Source organism: Acanthopagrus latus, chromosome 7, assembly GCF_904848185.1.
Source record: "Acanthopagrus latus isolate v.2019 chromosome 7, fAcaLat1.1, whole genome shotgun sequence".
NCBI lineage: Eukaryota > Metazoa > Chordata > Actinopteri > Spariformes > Sparidae > Acanthopagrus > Acanthopagrus latus.
This window is the reverse complement of record NC_051045.1, coordinates 11,043,832-11,061,086: the sequence shown is the minus strand read 5'-3', so window position 1 is coordinate 11,061,086 and position 17,255 is coordinate 11,043,832. Positions and strand designations below refer to the sequence as shown.

The 17,255-nt window shown below is 41.7% G+C and overlaps 2 protein-coding genes across 7 annotated transcripts in view; both read right to left on the bottom strand.

The window, feature by feature from the left end:
* Positions 1 to 72: 72 nt before the first annotated feature.
* On the bottom strand, positions 73 to 12,928 carry top1 (DNA topoisomerase I). The gene is made up of 21 exons (XM_037105566.1): positions 12,788 to 12,928; positions 12,459 to 12,483; positions 11,068 to 11,164; positions 10,265 to 10,397; positions 8,997 to 9,052; positions 8,776 to 8,880; positions 8,583 to 8,670; positions 8,392 to 8,477; positions 8,127 to 8,242; positions 7,926 to 8,047; positions 7,718 to 7,840; positions 7,438 to 7,625; positions 6,404 to 6,548; positions 6,173 to 6,316; positions 5,672 to 5,857; positions 5,095 to 5,163; positions 4,865 to 4,979; positions 3,585 to 3,712; positions 3,330 to 3,424; positions 2,949 to 3,098; positions 73 to 1,270 (listed from the first exon to the last, which is right to left on the bottom strand). Exons 1-21 carry the CDS (start codon positions 12,818 to 12,820, stop codon positions 1,168 to 1,170), a joined length of 2,307 nt encoding a protein of 768 aa, XP_036961461.1. The 5' UTR covers positions 12,821 to 12,928; the 3' UTR covers positions 73 to 1,167.
* Positions 12,929 to 13,296: 368 nt separating this feature from the next.
* The window catches only part of ncoa6 (nuclear receptor coactivator 6), a 14,903-nt gene continuing 10,944 nt past the window's right edge, over positions 13,297 to 17,255 (bottom strand). For 5 of the 6 annotated variants that reach the window (XM_037103638.1, XM_037103641.1, XM_037103640.1 and 2 more), the window contains exons 12-17: positions 15,352 to 17,255; positions 14,780 to 14,836; positions 14,638 to 14,668; positions 14,132 to 14,173; positions 13,753 to 13,886; positions 13,297 to 13,663 (exon numbers count right to left, since the gene is read on the bottom strand). The exon at positions 15,352 to 17,255 is cut by the window's right edge and continues 1,133 nt beyond it. In XM_037103638.1, the coding sequence (XP_036959533.1) occupies positions 13,617 to 13,663; positions 13,753 to 13,886; positions 14,132 to 14,173; positions 14,638 to 14,668; positions 14,780 to 14,836; positions 15,352 to 17,255 (2,215 nt within the window). In that variant the 3' untranslated portion in view covers positions 13,297 to 13,616. The remainder of the gene's footprint in view (positions 13,664 to 13,752; positions 13,887 to 14,131; positions 14,174 to 14,637; positions 14,669 to 14,779; positions 14,837 to 15,351) is intronic. The other variant, XM_037103643.1, reaches the window with a different exon arrangement.

The following is a 17,255-nucleotide window of genomic DNA, read 5'->3' as shown; positions in this document are numbered from 1 at the left end:
GTTCGTTCAATCACTTTTTCAAACATATGAGTGAAACAAAACACGAAAAAATCACAAAGTGAGGACAAAAGCGACAAGGTTGATGTTTTATTCTGAAACTACAAAGCTCAAAACAATAAGCATTCAACCACTCAGTGAGAAATGATCAAATAGCAAGAAATATTAATGACAGAAGTTAGAATATCCATTCACATTTTGGAATTCAATGCAAGGAGGACACTTTCTGCTTAATCACAGCAATACAAAAAACGGCACACTACAATGATAGACTTCTGTGATCTTTTTTGGCAAAATCCACATCCCTCTCAGAACCCGCCTCTTACTGAAGGAACAGTCTCTTTTTTATCTCAGACACACAAAACATTACGCGGGACTTCAGCTGTTTCAAGTGACCAAGAGGAATGTTACGTCTTGTTCATCGCAAAACTGTGGGAACGGGCACACACGAGTTGCATATGAGCAATAAAGAGCTTTTCGTTGACAATGCATACAGCACACAATTTTATAAAACACTGAATCATAGTTACTGGAAATGACAAAAATATGTACATCCCTGAAATAAACAGCAAAATCAAACTGAAAGGGAATAAAAGATGACATTCGGTGTGCTAATAATCATATGAGCATAGTGCTAGGGTTTCTATTCTCCACACTGTCATCAGTCTGTCAGGCTCATTTTATTGTCTTTCACACTAAAATCCCACAAATTGAAATTCATCCCATTATCTCTCATGTTGGTCCTCGCAGTCTCCCACACAAACATTTATTAATTCATTATTCTATGAGAATATAGAATTTCTCAATAAGTCTGATGGCTTACAAATTTCAGTACAAGTCATATCTGACAAAAGATAATACTAATGTGTTCATAGTTCATCATTTGATCACGGGCAGATAGCTGCAGCTACATACACACTACTGTGATTTTATTTGAAGAGAGATGCCCTTTGGCAGCTTGGTGAAATGGTTCAGGAGTCACTTTCCTATACTCGAAACCGATCCATATATATACAGCACGATTATTAGACTGCGGTCACAGCTCAAATAAAGTCTACGCTTCCTCCTTCACAGCCCTGCAGTAACCACAAAGTGGAATCATTTGACATCAACTACAGACCATGGTTACAATCAAAGGAATGGGTAGAAAAGGTAAAACATTAAGTGCGTTTAAAACTCGTAGTCCTTTTCAGCCATGTCGATTGCCCAGGCAAACTTCTCCCTTTGGGTTTTGTTATAAATCTTCTCAATGGGAACGCCCCATTTCTTGCACCTGGAGAGGAGAGAAGAGTTAACAACCAGTTAACAACAAAAGATGGCCGAGCTCATCCGCTTGCTCATGTGCCTTATAGTGACGCTGTTGGCACTTAAGTGAACTTTGCCTGTTTAGTGCTTTTTATAATGAACTGATGGACATTTTGACTTTCCTAGACTTGCAGTAAAAGTACAGGTGAAACAAATAATTGACAAAAGTGCAGTTCCATTAAATGAACCAGTGAGTCACGTGAACATGATCAATACCAGAAATATCTTCACTGATTGAATTTTATGACTAACCACTAAATGTCTTCAGAGGACAGTTTCATTCAGTTTAATTTATTTATATAAAGGACCCTTCCAACATTTTAAGCCTAAATCACAGTTCTGGGGACCTTATTATCTTCAGGGGATGGCCTGTTTATTTAGGTATGGAAAAAATAAATATTTCTTATTTTGTATTATTCTTTTATCAATCTTTTTCAAATGTTACCTTTCAGAGTTTTAATCTATTTTCCCAAACCACACAGTGTACCTTTAAACACTGTAAGTGCTTTTTGTCTGTAATGAAGTCATATGAGAAAAATGACCAAAGATCTTTTACAAGGAAAGGAAATTCACACTACCTGTGCTGTTGACTGTTGAATGCAACAGAGAACACCTATGAGGAAACTTCTGAAAAAAGGTGGGGATTGAAACAGCTCAGGTTGGACTTATAATGAATAACACAAACATAAATAAATCTAATGTTATAAATGTAAACCAAAGAGATAGTTCTAAAAAAGGCATTGGTTTTGTCTTGTTTTTGTCTTCTTCAACTAACTTCCTATTCTTTTTATATAATCATTGTTGCGGCGAAAGCATATACGTGATACATTTAGTAGGAGACACACTCCACCCACAGTATACGTGAGGCAAGCTCAGTGGCTAGGCAGTAGCTAACTAAACAGAAAACGAGATCATTTCTATCCTTAACACTAGCAAATGTTGTAGCTGTTATTTAGACTGGTCTATGATACTAATTTCATATTTCTTTACAGTTGGAAGCTACTTCAGTCTCTGCATGACAGAATTACACATCAGCCAGGCAAACAATTAACTGGGTTCAACTTGATGTTGTCATCTTTGCACACACATATAACTACAGTGTAGACCAGGTTCCCATGCACCACCCTGCAAGAGGGGACCCCATCCCTTATGCCTTACAATCGGGCAAAACATGGAGCATTCCTGTATCCATTGTGCTTGAGGAGGAGGCTCTCCATAAATAGCTGTGGGGCATGGGTTAGGGAGGACGGACCGTGGCTCCCCTTCTCTGTGGCTTGGCCCTCCATTCAGCCACAGACAGCTCCTCATTGACTTCCCACATGGAGGAAGGAGCGCTGTTTGGGGACGCTCCCTGGCTTTCAGAAACAAACCCCATTGTTCCTCGCGCTCACACGCTTTTCTTCCTCTTATTTTCCTTTTGCAGCCGTTAGCTTTTTTGCTTGTGCTGCTCCTTTTCCTACAATGCAAGAGCATTTCCTGCCTTTCTGTCACCAAGGTAGATATGCACCCCGTGCACCCACCCAGCCAGAGAAAGCAGGCCTATTAAACAGTGGGTGGTTTACTCATTTAAAGGAACTTTTTTTTTGTAGTGCCACCTGTAATCGAACAAGTTAGCAGCTGATTAACAGAAGTTAACACATAAATACCATGCAACAGAGATACGTGGATCCAGGTAGTTGAGCTTGGAGGTGCCAAGAGCAATCTGCTTGTTCTCCTCTCTGTCTGTGGCCTGCACCTGGAGCTTCATCAGCTGCTCCTCTATCCTCTGGACAGCTTTACGCTTCACCTCCACAGTCCTGAGAAAGACACACAGAGGGAGGCACAGAAACACATAAAGAGGAAGAATTATACAGTTTGACTGAAAAAATGGAGCTTCATATATAATGTAGGTGATGTTTAGGACGCTCTACAGATAAAATTTGCGGCCTTAACATCCCATCAGGCACAAAGTAGTTTAAGGAAGTAAGCAATGGATAAAACTTTAGTGCAGTCTCTTGCACTGGTTAGCAGCACTCTGGATATCTTACTTTTTGCTTTTGTCATCATGGGAAGCCTTATGATCAGCCTTGGCAGCCTTTAGCTGCTTCCTGGCTGCTGACAGCTGATTCTGTTTCTCGTCGATCTGCAAACACAACAAACAAGAGCTGAGTGATAACAAAAAGTCTGCATCTTATCTTAACTTTTTATAGTGGCAAAATAATCAAAGTTTTCTCAGTAATCACCGAGATGTAACTGCTTGTGGAGGGTAGACAAAAGTGAAGAATGGTGGAACACGGGTTTACCTTGGTTTGAAGGTTTTGCATGGACTTCTCAAATGTTTTTGGTGGAGCTCTCTGGTGGTTACAGAGGATGGCGACTGCCCGGTTGGCTCGGTTGTACGACAGGATTTTAGCTGGGATGCTGTCATCCGCTGGAGATGCAAAAATGACACAGGAGAAGTAGTTTAAAATGATTTAAAAATTTGAAATCATTGAGACAAATTTAGCAGTTAAAGGCAACTTTAGTCTAAATTCCTGTACCAGAGACCAGGTACCGTTCAAATAAATCACAAGTGTGGTACCTGTTATTGATGTAATTACATAAATCTCTCAAAATATAGTTATTAACTGACTGTTGAGGCATCCCTCTTTTTCTACAAAGCTATTCATTTAAAGCTACAGTAAACTAAGCTGATACCCTCTTGCCTGTTAATGATCTGATTTGTCTGGACACTGGCTCAGTTTTATTAACATGAATGTTCTGCTTTACTGTCCGTCCTTCTAAGTTATTATTATAGTACATAGATACTGTTTATGTTCCATGTTTTATATTCTATAATCAAGCCCTTTGTAGGTGCTGTGGGATAGGAGCGAGAGCAGTCAGAATTATTTACATTTAAGGTTTTGTTTTATTATTGGTCCTCATCAGAATAGACAATAGATATAAACTCCTATAGGTCCTTTTGCCACGTCATCTTCATATCTGACAAACACAGGACATAAGTCACTAGTTACAAACTCACATGCACTGCATAACTGAAGCGATCGATCATCAATAAAACCAGAATACAATTCATTTTTTACTATAGAATTCCTCAAAGGTATTTACTTATTTAATGGATCTCAGTTGTTTTATGTATGAATCATCTTTAATAAATGGTTCATTTATAGTTAATAGTTATTTCACTGTTAACAAACAATGGAATGCTTTATGGACCATTTATTAAGCAATTGTAAAGTTTTATAAACATCAGTCTGAACTTTATAAAGGCCATCTAAATAATGTTTATAAATAAACTACACAGTATTTCAAAAGCATTTGCAAAGAATTATCAACTCAAGTTGCAGCTTTACAGTAAGGAATTGCTTAATAAATGGTTTCTAAACAATTTCAATGTTTGTTTCAGTGAAATTCCTATTGACTCAAGTTTAAATGACCAGAAATGTAGCAATTACAGATGATGATAATGTAAATTTAAAATGTAAATGTAACATTGTGGAGAAACCTTGAAGTGTGATTAAAGAGTGAAAAGTTTTAACAGTGCTTAGGAAGTATTTGAATGTCATTCAGGTGAGTTACTCACAGCAGGAGAGCTCCTTGAGTTGCTGCTGCAGGGTGATGGAGGCATTGTAGGTACGAAAGACCTTAGCTGTCAGGCCATCCATCAGCTCCTGTAAGTGCTTGTTCAGAATCGAAGTCTGCAGGAGACGGACAGTGAGAGAGACAGGAGGGAGAGAGGAAATAAGAGGGTGACACAGGCAATACAACTAGAAATGTAAACAGCTCTTTTTGATATTCTTGTGTGTTTCTTACATTCAGTCTGTCAAAGAGGTCATCTTCAGGCTGCTTGTTTTCCAGGAAGAGCTGAAGGTTTTTAAAGACCTGATAAGGAATCAGAAAATACTTATTTAGCATTAGCCCACTTCGGACTGGAGTGTTCAGGGATGGACCATCACATTTTTGCCAGATGGGGGTGCTATAAAATTTCTGCTCAGGATGACAAGAGCCGGTAGTTTATTACAGGTTAATGTGGCTCTTGTACATTCCTCTGTGTCTAAGAGGTGATGCAGAGAGGAAGTGTAGCCAAACAGACAGTGTCCAGGCATGTTGAAGAACTTGTGGCTGAAAACCGAACACGTCTGGGTGCATGTGTCTTTGTGTGTCTGTACACTCCGGTAATAGCAGGAAACAGACCACCCTCCGAGGGAGAGCTGACGGAAGGCTTTTAGTGCCTGATCACCTGTCTGTGCAAACATCCTCCTCAGTGTAGCGACTCCTTATCTCGTTAACACCGAACACACATATTTGTCAAATACGCACCCAGCACCACCCTCATAAAACCTCATTAAAGATGGGCTTTCCTCCCCTCACTGTCCCATTGCTCTCTTACCCTCTTCTCCACGGGAATCTTGTTGTAGTAACGGATGGAGTCTTTGCCCAAGAAGTCAAACTCCACCACGTACTCCTGGTCATCCATCTTGGGGTACAGTTTGATGTGCTCCACTCGCAGCGAGCAGCAGCCCACCGTGTCTGCAGTCTCACCTTCCTCCTTTTCGTTACCTGCCCTCAGCGCAAGCTACACAGGAAACACAACACAGTTGTGTTCTTTATGTGTAACATTTTTGTCAGGATTAATTCAGTTATGACGAGAGTATACCAATATTTCTCCAGGTGGGATAAAGGAAGCTCTTGTGGACTGTAGTATAATTAAAAAAGTACATTTCATTTTCAGCGCTAGGTAGCATCAAGGGTAACCAGACTTTGCACCCATTCCCATTAAAGACGACGTAGGCTTTCTGTCCAGTGTGAAAGGGGTCAAATATACGCCGGTGTTTCTGGTGATTTTTCCTCAGTTGTTCTGTGTTTTATCATTTACTGTATCTCCCCTCACCTTGTCTATGAAATACAAAGCAACAGCTCTCTGTCTGATCCTCATCTCTTTTGACTTCCAGTCTTCTCTGTACTGGTTACGGATGCGATCCACGCACTTCTTCAACCGTCGAGCAGTCTCATATTTCTGCCAGTCCTTCTCCCCCTGCACACACAAACAGTTAAATTAACAGATGGATGTGAGCAATATTTAAATTCAGAAACTGGTTAGACTTGAGCTCAGGGACAGTACCTTGATCCTGGAGCTGGGATTCAACATGATGTACTTGATGGAACCCTGAATGTTCTCCGTCCAAGACACCAGCCAAGTCACTTTGTTGTCATGGCGAACCTCCTTCCATTTTGTCCCTGGGGGAGGTTTAGGTTGCTTGGAGTCCCTACAGAAAAAGAGGCAGATTCTCAGATAAATGAAGAAGTACATAACATGTTTCACACTTTTCCTTTTATGTATAATTTTCACAGTATTTATCACTAGTTGTAACATTTCTTTGGGTGCAGTTTGACTGTGATTGTATGTGCTAAGGTACAATAAACAAAGTGTCTTACAGACTGGAAACATCTATCTGCTTCAGTAAAATATTGGATTTGTTTTTCCAACTTAATGGACCAGCTTAACATTAAGTTTCTACAGGGAACACGACAGCGGTTATTGTTTGCATGCACAAACACACACACACACACACACACACACACACACACACACACACACACACACACACACACACACACAGCATACTCAAACAGGAAGTCTACCTTTGACACAGTGCCAGCATGTGTGCAAGTGCATATCAGCAATACATCTGCCATACTCCACAAACCACATGCAGCAGCACATACATGGTTTTAGTAATGTCTCAGTGATGGCAACTGAATGCTACAGTAAGACTTTCCATAAACCTGCTCCCTGACAAGCACACTGCCAGTGAGGCATGGAATGATAGAGATGAGAAGGAAAAGATCCCCACTGTATGCATAAATAAATAAATAAATAAATGCACCCAGTCCTACATGGCAGTTAGCAGATGGCAGGGGGGACGCAAGGAAAGAAACTGAGTTGGGTTAAGAATAGGAGAATGAATGTGAGGTATAAAGTGTTACACCTTACCCTTAGAATTCATGCACCACTCCAACAATGTGCTTTCACTTAACATCTCCTACAATGGTTTGACAGAGCCACCTTGTGGTAAAGAGTCAGAACTAGACATAGTACTAACATAAAAACTAAGGTAAAATGGAAATAAGTATAGCGGTGGTGAGATTACCCACTTGCTACAGTTAATAATGATGTCTTCAGGTCTGATGCGACGCTTCAGCATGCCCATCTTCGGATGATCGCCTCGTCCTCGGAAGAGGCCTGGGGGCTCGATGCGGAAGTTTCCGATCCTCTCCTTGTGGTTGTCCATGATGCAGAAACCATACTCCTGGAGGATTCTCTCATTCTCTTCTTTGATTTTCTGCAGTGTAGTGTGCAGAAGAAATGAAAATGCAATGCAAAGATTTTATGATGTTTTCAGCGTTGGGAGAGTGTGCATGAATGCAGACCTACCAGTTTTTCCTCTTTTGACATCTGTTTCCTAGCTTCTGATTGGGCTTTGAAGTATTCACTCATCTCACTGAAGTTGCACTTGTTCAGGTCAGTGATCTTTGACTTCTCCTCTGATGTCATTTCCTGAAATAGAAAAGAAGACATCTGAAGCATGCTCCATGAAAAAACTTGAACCGCAGGGGCACGCTCAACGTTTTGATCTCCTCACCTTTCTCCAGTCTTTAAAGAAGTTCTTCCTGAAGATGTCCTTAGTGGTGTACTCATGATCCAACATCTTTGCAAAAAAAGTAGCTACCTCCTCAGCAGGAGGATTAAGTTTCATAGGCTTACCTAATGAAATACAAATACAAATAAATCCCATTTCCAATCCCAACATTACAACTTAATTTTTGTACACAAACAGACTCACCATCATAGTAAAACTTGACTTTGTCAGGCAAAGGTTCATACGGAGGTGCAAACACTGGACCCTTATGCTCAAGGAAACGCCATTTGGAGCCATCAGTATATCTTTCCTCCTCCCACCTTATCACCACAAACAACAACAAAACACAACCCCTGAGAGACGACACAACTATGGCATCTGCTTCTGAGTAGCTGTTTATATCAGCTGACTGTGCTTGTGTGTGCAATTTCCTGAGGATAGGAATTATTTGTCTCCACAATGAGCGTACCATTTCCACTTCTCCTCTTCTTCTTTTTTGGATTTCTTTCCCTCTGTTACCTTTTTGTCTTTTGTCTTCTTTTTGGGCTTGATGTCCTAAAACCAGTGAAAAAAACGGAATAAATCTGGAGAACAGCTGACAGTCCAGCCAAGGGGAATATTAGAATGTATTAATCAAAACATTATTAAAACACAGCCAACCTCATCCTCGTCCTCTTCGTACTCATGTTTCCTCTTCTTGGCCTTTTTGTCATGTTCTGTCTTGACTTTTTTGGGCTTGTATTCACATCTGTAAGAAAATGTACTGACAATATCACTATCTTATTCGACAGAGTCGACAGTGAGCAACAGGACGCAATAGGTACAGATCTAGTTTGATTTCTATGATACTCACTCTTCATCATCATACTCTCGTTTGGAGGTCCTGATGTGTTGCGGAGAGGGGTAGAAGCCATTGTCTTCTTCAGGCTCGCTCTTAATAACAGCGGGGCTTGTGTTTCTGAGTCACACATCAAAGATATTGAACTGCATACCAAGCAATATATAAACCTGTTGTAACTTCTTTATAATGACCTTTAACTCCACATCAGACACACCGAAGCAATTGGTGTTTACCTTACGTATCCATTTTCTTTCTCCTTTTTAGGCTTGTCTCCATGGGATGATTTGATCTGTGAGACAAAGTGAATTATATATTAGCACGTCTCAGACTTCCCACCTTTAAACAATGTTCAAACAGTCTGAAATTTTACGAACAGGCAGATTTTATGGAAGGCTATAGGGGCCACCTGTTTTGTTTTTCAGTTTTATGTTTTGTTTTCTCATCTGGTAGACAGAAACATTTCAAATAATTTAGTGTTCATGAGAAAACAAAGCTTTTAAGTTCAAGCAATATTATGCAACTATTTGACCTTAAAATAAAAGCTTCAACTCATTTTGATGGTACAGTGACTTGCCTGAGGCAGAGTGCAGTGCAGTATGTTGGTGTTTACACCTCGACAGAGTACTGCAGTAATGACTCCAAATACCCAGAAATAAGTTTGCATTTTTGCACTCACAGTTCACTTGTCTCAAAGTCAGTTAACACAATCTTAGAATGTTTGCATGTTTTGTCCTGTGACATAGAATACCTCAGTAAATACCCCAAGTTTAAATTATACAATGTTTAAATGTCTCAAAAAAGGTGGCTGCTATCAACTGGCTAAATGAGACTCAAGAGGTTGCCAGGGACTCTGACAGTGGGGATTATGCTGTAGTTTGTTTATGGCCAGACACTAGCATTTTACTTCTGATGATTGAATTTACGCTTCAAAAATAATAAAAGGTGTGTAATCTGTTGGGACTATCTCACTGAACTGTTAAGTATCATAAATGTATGTTTGCAACAGATCTATCTAGATTTTTGGCAATAATCCAAAATCTAGACTAAACCAGACTTGTTGCTGTTGAAAAGTAAGTAATATTAAGCTACTTGCTAAATTATCTGTCTTGTTATGTTGCACCATCTTGATGTTTGGTAGTGTCAGCAAAGCCGTCAACTGGCTGGTTTTTGATCAGAGTCAAAGTCAGCCCAGCGGTCAATAGCATGTTATAGCCAGGTGTAATTGGCTGGAAAATGGTTTCAAAACATAACATATGACAAGTTTTGTTTGGGGTTAGTACATTACATATTATATGTGACAATCTGTCATGGAAAACTGGCATTTGTATTTACGACAGTTGCGTCAAACTCAGAAACGGTGAAGGGCGCCAAACTGCATGAAATACTAATTCTGACATAATGTTGCTTTAGTGTAAAAAAATAAGAAGGAGGTTGTGATGAGAAAACACACCACAGACTAGCGCAGCTTTTCATGAAACAGACTGACGACCTATTAACAAACCTTCTCTTCTCTCCTCTTCTCTTTGTCCTTGTCTTTCTCTTTGTGTTTTTCCCTGTGCTTGTCTGAGCTGCCGTCACCGTGCCTCAGCTTCTCTTTGTCTCTGTGTTTCTTCTCAGAGTGCTCCTTATGCTCGCTGGGTCCCAGAAACCACAAGGGTCAGAGATCAAGTGCAAGAGGTCAGATGCGGTCCAGATGTACAGAGTCAAAGGATGTCACAGACAAAAGTATCAGACACCAGCACTATAAACTTGACCATTTCTTAACAAACAATGGCGTTGTCTGCCAATAAGAAAGGCTCAAAAGTCTGACTCTACAAACATCCTGCATCCCACAAGTATTCCAACCGCACGAAAAGAAAACATGACGACTGTTTCACAACGGTTCAGATTACTAATGCTCTGCAGATGTCATTCATAAAAGTGGATTTCATGGCGTGCTCGTGAAGCATGTTTGCTGATTCAACCTCCGAGTGACACACATGAAACATTCTTTTATGTGTTTTAACTGGCAAATCGGCATTCATTTATCTATTTATCATTATCCACTTCATTAAAGACCCAGTTATGACAACAGAATTTATACCAAAAAATGCAATATTAATACAGACAATATAGTTAAAGGATTGTGCATGTTTAACACTGAAAAAGCATCACTTCATGGGCTGCAGGCAACTTAAATGCACAGATAATCGTATAGGGCTAAAGGAACTGACATTGCTCGGTTCAAATGCAAAAAAAATCAACTTCAGTTTTGTCTGGTATTTAAAAAAAAAAAATCACAAGAGGAAGCTGCTGATATCCCACCTGTTGCTGTGCTTCAATTTCTCCCTCTCCTTGTCTTTCTTGTGGTCTTTGTGTCTGTGTTCCTTGTCTTTGTGCTTGTCTTTATGTTTGTGAGTGTCTGCGACACAAAGAGGGGAGATCAACTGGTTCAGCAGTATTAAAAGAAAAAACAGGAACAAACACACATTTGTTGAACTAGGATTTGTATTGACGCAAGCTGACAGAGGAAAAATAAAAGCATCCTCCGTATTTCTTTTACGTTTTGCCGTGCTGCTGAAAGTCACTGTCGGGCATCACAACCAACATGGGTTCGCTTTTCAACCTACAATCCCCTTCTACAGTCACCATCTTTACCCGACACCTGTTTCTCAATCAAAAAATTGTCCAGTTTTTAGCAGCGGGATTTAATCTATTGTTTTAAATTATACGAGGATATTCTGCTTGAGAGGAGAGGCAGTTTTTATTCCTCTCAGTGCAGCTAGTGAAATGATTAAGTTGCACTAATGACTGTACACCAGTCTTCGAGATTAAAATGTTTCCTGCTGGGTGAACTCCCTCCTGAGATAGATCTTGGCTTGGCTTGATCATCACCTCGTGGCGCCCTGTTGTCATGGCACTTTAATAACGGGTATTATTATCATCTGTATGAAACAGCAACACACATCCCACTTACAAAACCAAATCAATTCCCACACTCCGCTCTGCTTTCTATCTTATTATGCAGCAAATTAAGCCTGCATGGAAGAAAGAAAAAGAAAAGTGCTCTCAACTTACAAGTGTGAAGAAACACTGTGGAGTCTGTAATTTGTGCAACATAAAAAAAAGACTTATCAAGTCTTTTTTAAAATTAATGTAGTGCAACTTTTCGTTTTCTGTCACTTCAAGTTTTTAAAACTCGTGTGTGAGCGTTCCCTGTTGGCGGTGCAGATAAATGTATCAGCCAGCGCAGAGATGGAAGCAGAGGGCAGCCGGCGGGGAGATACGGGCGGCGAGAGGCGATAAGTTCCCAGCCATCGCCTCCATATCGCGGCAGACGGTTGGCTCTCCGCTCGGCGCTCTGGCTGCTACGTACAGAAAAAGAAAATGGCGCAGAGACTAAGTCCTCAGCCCCAATTCTGCCACTTTCAGCTCCAAAATTCGTTGTTATTGCACGTACGTATCACCACACTGGAGCATGCAAAATAAACACGATGCCGTGCCCTGTCGGAAGAGCCCCGCAGGTTAAAAAACCGAGGGTCGCAAGTGTACATTACAGACCCTCTTTTTGAACAATAGCCGCAAGAGAGTGGAGGAGAAGGGACTTAGTCTCTGGGACGCCATTTCTGTCCTTTAAAAAACTAACAGTAGACAGATCGGGATTTCGACTGGAAATCAGACGAAATATGAATAAAAATCCCCATGAGAGGACCTACCGCTTCCTTTAGATCCGGAATTGGCCTGCAAATGGATAAAAAAGATGTTTTTAATATTAATATTTTGAAAATGCCGGTAGCTCGGTCATTCAAGTTTCAATTGGCATGCAAATACACCGTTGCATTTTGCCAAAATTACATAAAATACGACAATAGTATCAAAGTTTTCACTGAAATAACAAACACAGCGCCGCAACTTATTACGTTAGCTAACGTGTAGTTACCGTTATTTCATATCATGACAATTAATACTCGCCAGTTATGTCAGTTACAACCGAGGAATTATTACAAACTGAGCAAAGGCGTGAAAATATTGAGCGACAATGTACCTGAGAGTCTCCATGGCCATGATCCCCGCTCATGGTAAAGTTGTTTTTGTTTGTAGAGCAGGTGAAGTTGTGACAGTGGACAGCTGTTCAGGATGCGAGGCTCAGGGAACCCTCACTGACACTCTGGAATGGAGTCCCAGCGTTTACTGACTGCGCATGCTCACAACAACAACCTCACAAAACCGAGAGGACTACCTATACCAGTATCAAAATGTCAAACCAGTTATGAAAGAATAGGAAGCTTATCTTTTCCAAGACTAGTATATTCATACATATATATTCATGCTCCACATATAGTTGAGTTAAAAATGTCCATCTACAGAAGCATCATGAGCTTGCAGCGCTTTAATCTCTCTTCACCTGAATGGAGTCCTGACTTTTAATACCAAACTCTGCCTCCTACTTGGGCTTATCAATAATACAGGACTTTAATGCAGCACTGGTAAGAATTAGCAAGATGAAATTAAAAAGATCAATAATCTTTATACATGAATCATTTTACACAGTTCCACAGGACAAAAGCAGTAGAAAATTTAATTCAGTTTTACAACATAATTATACAATCATGACAAGCTCCATTATCAGTCTTCACATTATTAATCCAGCATTTAATATAAAAAGCACATTCACACAAATACATACTGTATGCACACATTCTAACTACAATCTCACATGATAGCATGGACATAAACAATAGCATAATTATTTTTAAAACAATCTGTACATGGTTCCTTCCTCCAGTGAAAATTCATGATCCGGGACAGTGAAACCGATACTATCAACCGATTCACAGCGGGGAAACAAAAACATTTACAGTACAGTTCACAGGCTATTTAGACTTCCTTCGTTTGGCCTGGGTGGGGCTCGCACCAGTTTCTGTGAAAGAAAACATACAAGATTATTAGGAAACAGGTAGCAATGCCATGTGTGCAGTGTAGATAAATATATTTTGGGTTTTTTGCTACCTTTTACAGCAGCACTGGTTCCAGGCCTGGCTGGTCTCTTCCTAATGCCACTGTCTGCTACCGGCTCCTCCTCCACCTCCTTCTCTGCCCGGGAGCTGCGCCTGCTCGGTCCCTTAGGCTTCTCAACAGCAGCCCTGGGAGGACCAGACAGAAAAACAACAAACGACAAGGAAGGAAGGACAACACAAGTATGTGTCACTAAAGATGCAGGGGTGTGATTTAACTCTGCTCTACTCAGAGAAAGATAGAATACCACTCAGGACTCTGCTGTTTTTCCTCGTCTACCACAGATACTGTCCATCTTCATCCCGACAGCATCCACTACGTCGACATGATCACTGCTCGTGTCTTTGCAGCGCAAACATGTTAAAATACATACCTTGGGACTAAGTTGATGGGCGTCTTTCTTTTCTTTGCCCATCTGTGATAGAAGTGGAAAAACAGCGGTAAACTATAAACTGTGCTGAACAAACATGGCTTCACTTCCCCACCATATTATGACAATCCCCAGGAAAAGAGATATGGCCATAAGGGTCAGTGGAGTGGTACACATTCCGTTGTGATAGGCTGTTCTTGGTATAATATTCTGACATGCATTAGTATATTCATGTTGTTGCATGCTAATCATACATACCAAGTGCTGAGGCCACGTGGCTCATTGTTTTCACCATGTACCCCCTTGGCCAACCAAATGAACTCCCTGAGTTTCAGTAGAGTTAGAAATGTCTAAGCATTTCTCTTCCAAGAACACAGGTCTCAAGACTAGGCCAACTTTTCAGAAATCAATAGTAGGGGACAGCTTAAAAGACCCCAGCACATGAAGCATAACACAACTAATCAACATTACAGAACTTAAAAGGACACAAATGTTACGATGAATCTTACCCCTGCTCAGAACCTGTTGTGATCTCTTCACCTAAACAAAACAAAACACATGTTACTTGTGTGCCATGAGCTTGAAGTGACTTATGTGAAACTGATTTTACAAGAGTTTTTTTCCCTTAAAAGTAAAGATTAAAACACATACCTGTCTTCTCATTGGCAACAGGTTCCTGTGACGGTGGGGCTTCTTGCCGAGGAGGTGCTGGGGAAAATGATCAAATACATCAACTGGCACTTCAAAAAAACATTAGTAGTTAGGAAGATATGCCACTCACTGCTTAACTAAAACCAACCACTAACCACAACCGCTTGCTAAACTGTCTCTCCTCCACAACCACCATCACTTGACAACAGTTGTTGCATATAAAAATAAATAAAATAAAATAAATTATATATATAATTATATATTTAAATAAAAGCTTAATACTTTGGGTTGCACATCATCTGAGGTTGCATTAACATGTTAATAACCATAACCACAGCAGTGACAGATATTGTATCTATGTAACACATTTCATGTAGACCTGCAGGCAATCTGCTGTACCAACATCTGTATATATATAACCGGATCGGTATATTTAACTATCTATATATGTTCAAATAATCATCAGCTTGACCTGGCCAAGGATCAAGGACGGGCAGAATATGGTCATTATTCCGTTTAATACAGACTGATGTATATAACCAATGATTGCTTTTGCTCACAGATGAGTTTACCTGGGGTGGTCTGAGTGGTTTCAGTGGGTGGTGCAGCTGGCGGCATGGGGGGCTCCATAGGTGGGGGTTCAGACTGAGCTGGGGGAACACCAGGAGAGGATGTCGTGGGAGGAACCTCCTGAACAGATCCCGGCCCAGCAACAATTGGAACAACGGATGGTACGGGACTTTGAACAGGAGTGACCGTAGAGAGCAAGCTAGCAGAGGAGACACCTGTGGGAGTACCAGCTACAGTGACAATAGGAGCTTGAGTAGTTACAACCTGGGCTGGGCTTGAGACTGAAGCTGGTGCAGGCACTGGAGCCTGGGTAACTATCTGCGTAGGGACAGCAACTTGGCTAGGCACTGGGATTGGAGAGGAGACTGCAGGCGGAGTGATGTTGTTTGAGGCAGCTGCAGCAGTAGTGAGGGGAGCAACTGCTTCCATCTGAATGGCAGGACTAGCAGGTGGATGAAAAATCTGTGTTGGCACAGCTCCAGTGGGCCCCTGTACAGGCCTTTCTGCAGGACACTGCTGAGAGTCAGCTGTTCCAGCAACAGCTGCAGCAGACTGTGCAGGTTTACCTTTCACCTGGGCAGAGGGAGGTGGAGACATGGGGCTCTTCCGGATGGTGTTTACAGCCCCAGGACTAGAGCTGGGAGGAGGAGATGCCAGAGGTGGCTGAAAAGGAGATGATGCAGAAGGGCTTGGATGGGGAGATGGCTGCTGGCCTGGGGGACTAGTTTTCTGGGCAGGACTTGCCTCGCCTAAATTTTCTGTTTTGAGACCCCCTGGGTTAATTTGCTGAGAGGGTGGGAGGGGACCAAGGGGTGCTGCTGAGGACACTGTAGTGGCTAGTTGGACCTGTCCAACAGCATTTCTCGCAGCCTGAGTGCTAGCCATGATTGCTCCTGAGGACTGGGTGGAGCTTGGGGCAGGAGAAAGTTGGATGTTTGTAGTGGATACTTGGATAGGCCCCATCATAGTCACTGACTGTGATACCACAGAAGTATTGGGAGTCACAGATGCACCTGGGACCTGGAAAATTGGGTTGATAAATACAGGTGTGGTGGTGATAAACTGAGGAGGTCGAGGACCAGGGGCCTGCTGTCGGATGTCCTGAGGTCTAATGTTCTTGTTAGGGACAGCTACCATGGTGGAGACCATAGATGTGGGTGCCTGGGGAGTGGGGGCAGAGGTGATGGGGTTAGAGGTGACAAATACAGTAATCTGGTTGGGGGAAATGGTGCTAGAAGAGGCAGGGATCTGTATGACTGAATGAACACTGGTCACAGGTTTAGGACTGGGGCTTGGTTTGTGACCTGAACTGGCTTGATTTAGAGCTGTGCTGGGGTTGGAACTGGTACCAACAGTCGAGGCAGGACTGCTCTGAACTGGGGTAGGGCTTACACTAGTGGTGGCATTAGTGTTGGTACTGAGGGTGGCAGAGAGGGTAGGTGTTGGGTTTATATTGGGACTGGGACTGACACCAACACTGGAAATGGGGTTTTGGTTAAGGCTTGGGGTAGTATTGGTGTTCACCTTAGTGCCAGGGTGTGAGCTGGGAACTGAAGCATGCTGTAAATTAGGACTACTGGAAGGGATTTGGACAGCAGATTTTGGTTTAGCTTCTGATTCATTTATAGTGGCAGTGGTACTGGCAGAAGCAGACACATCTGTACTCTGGGAATTACTGTGGAGTGGTCTCTCTGCATCCAAAGCAGACTTGGGGCTGTCCTTTCCCATAACATCCCTAACAGTATTACTCTGTACAGGCCGGTGAGGCATGGCTGGCATACCCGTATTATCCAGTAACTGATTGAGGGAGGTTGGAGCTGTCCTGAGTGTAGGAGAGACCTCAGAGTCCTGCATAGGAGCTGTGTGGACCGGCTGTCTATCAACTATGCCAGCCTGCAGTTCCATG

Excerpts from the sequence above, each read along its gene's own strand:
- top1 (XM_037105566.1), bottom strand. The coding sequence starts at position 12,820 with ATGAGCGGGGATCATGGCCATGGAGACTCTCAG. Across the intron at positions 11,165-12,458 it reads TTCCGGATCTAAAGGAAGCG|ACACTCACAAACATAAAGAC; the intron begins GTAGGTCCTCTC and ends TTTGTGTCGCAG. Across the intron at positions 1,271-2,948 it reads CCACGTATCTCTGTTGCATG|GTGCAAGAAATGGGGCGTTC; the intron begins GTATTTATGTGT and ends TCTCCTCTCCAG.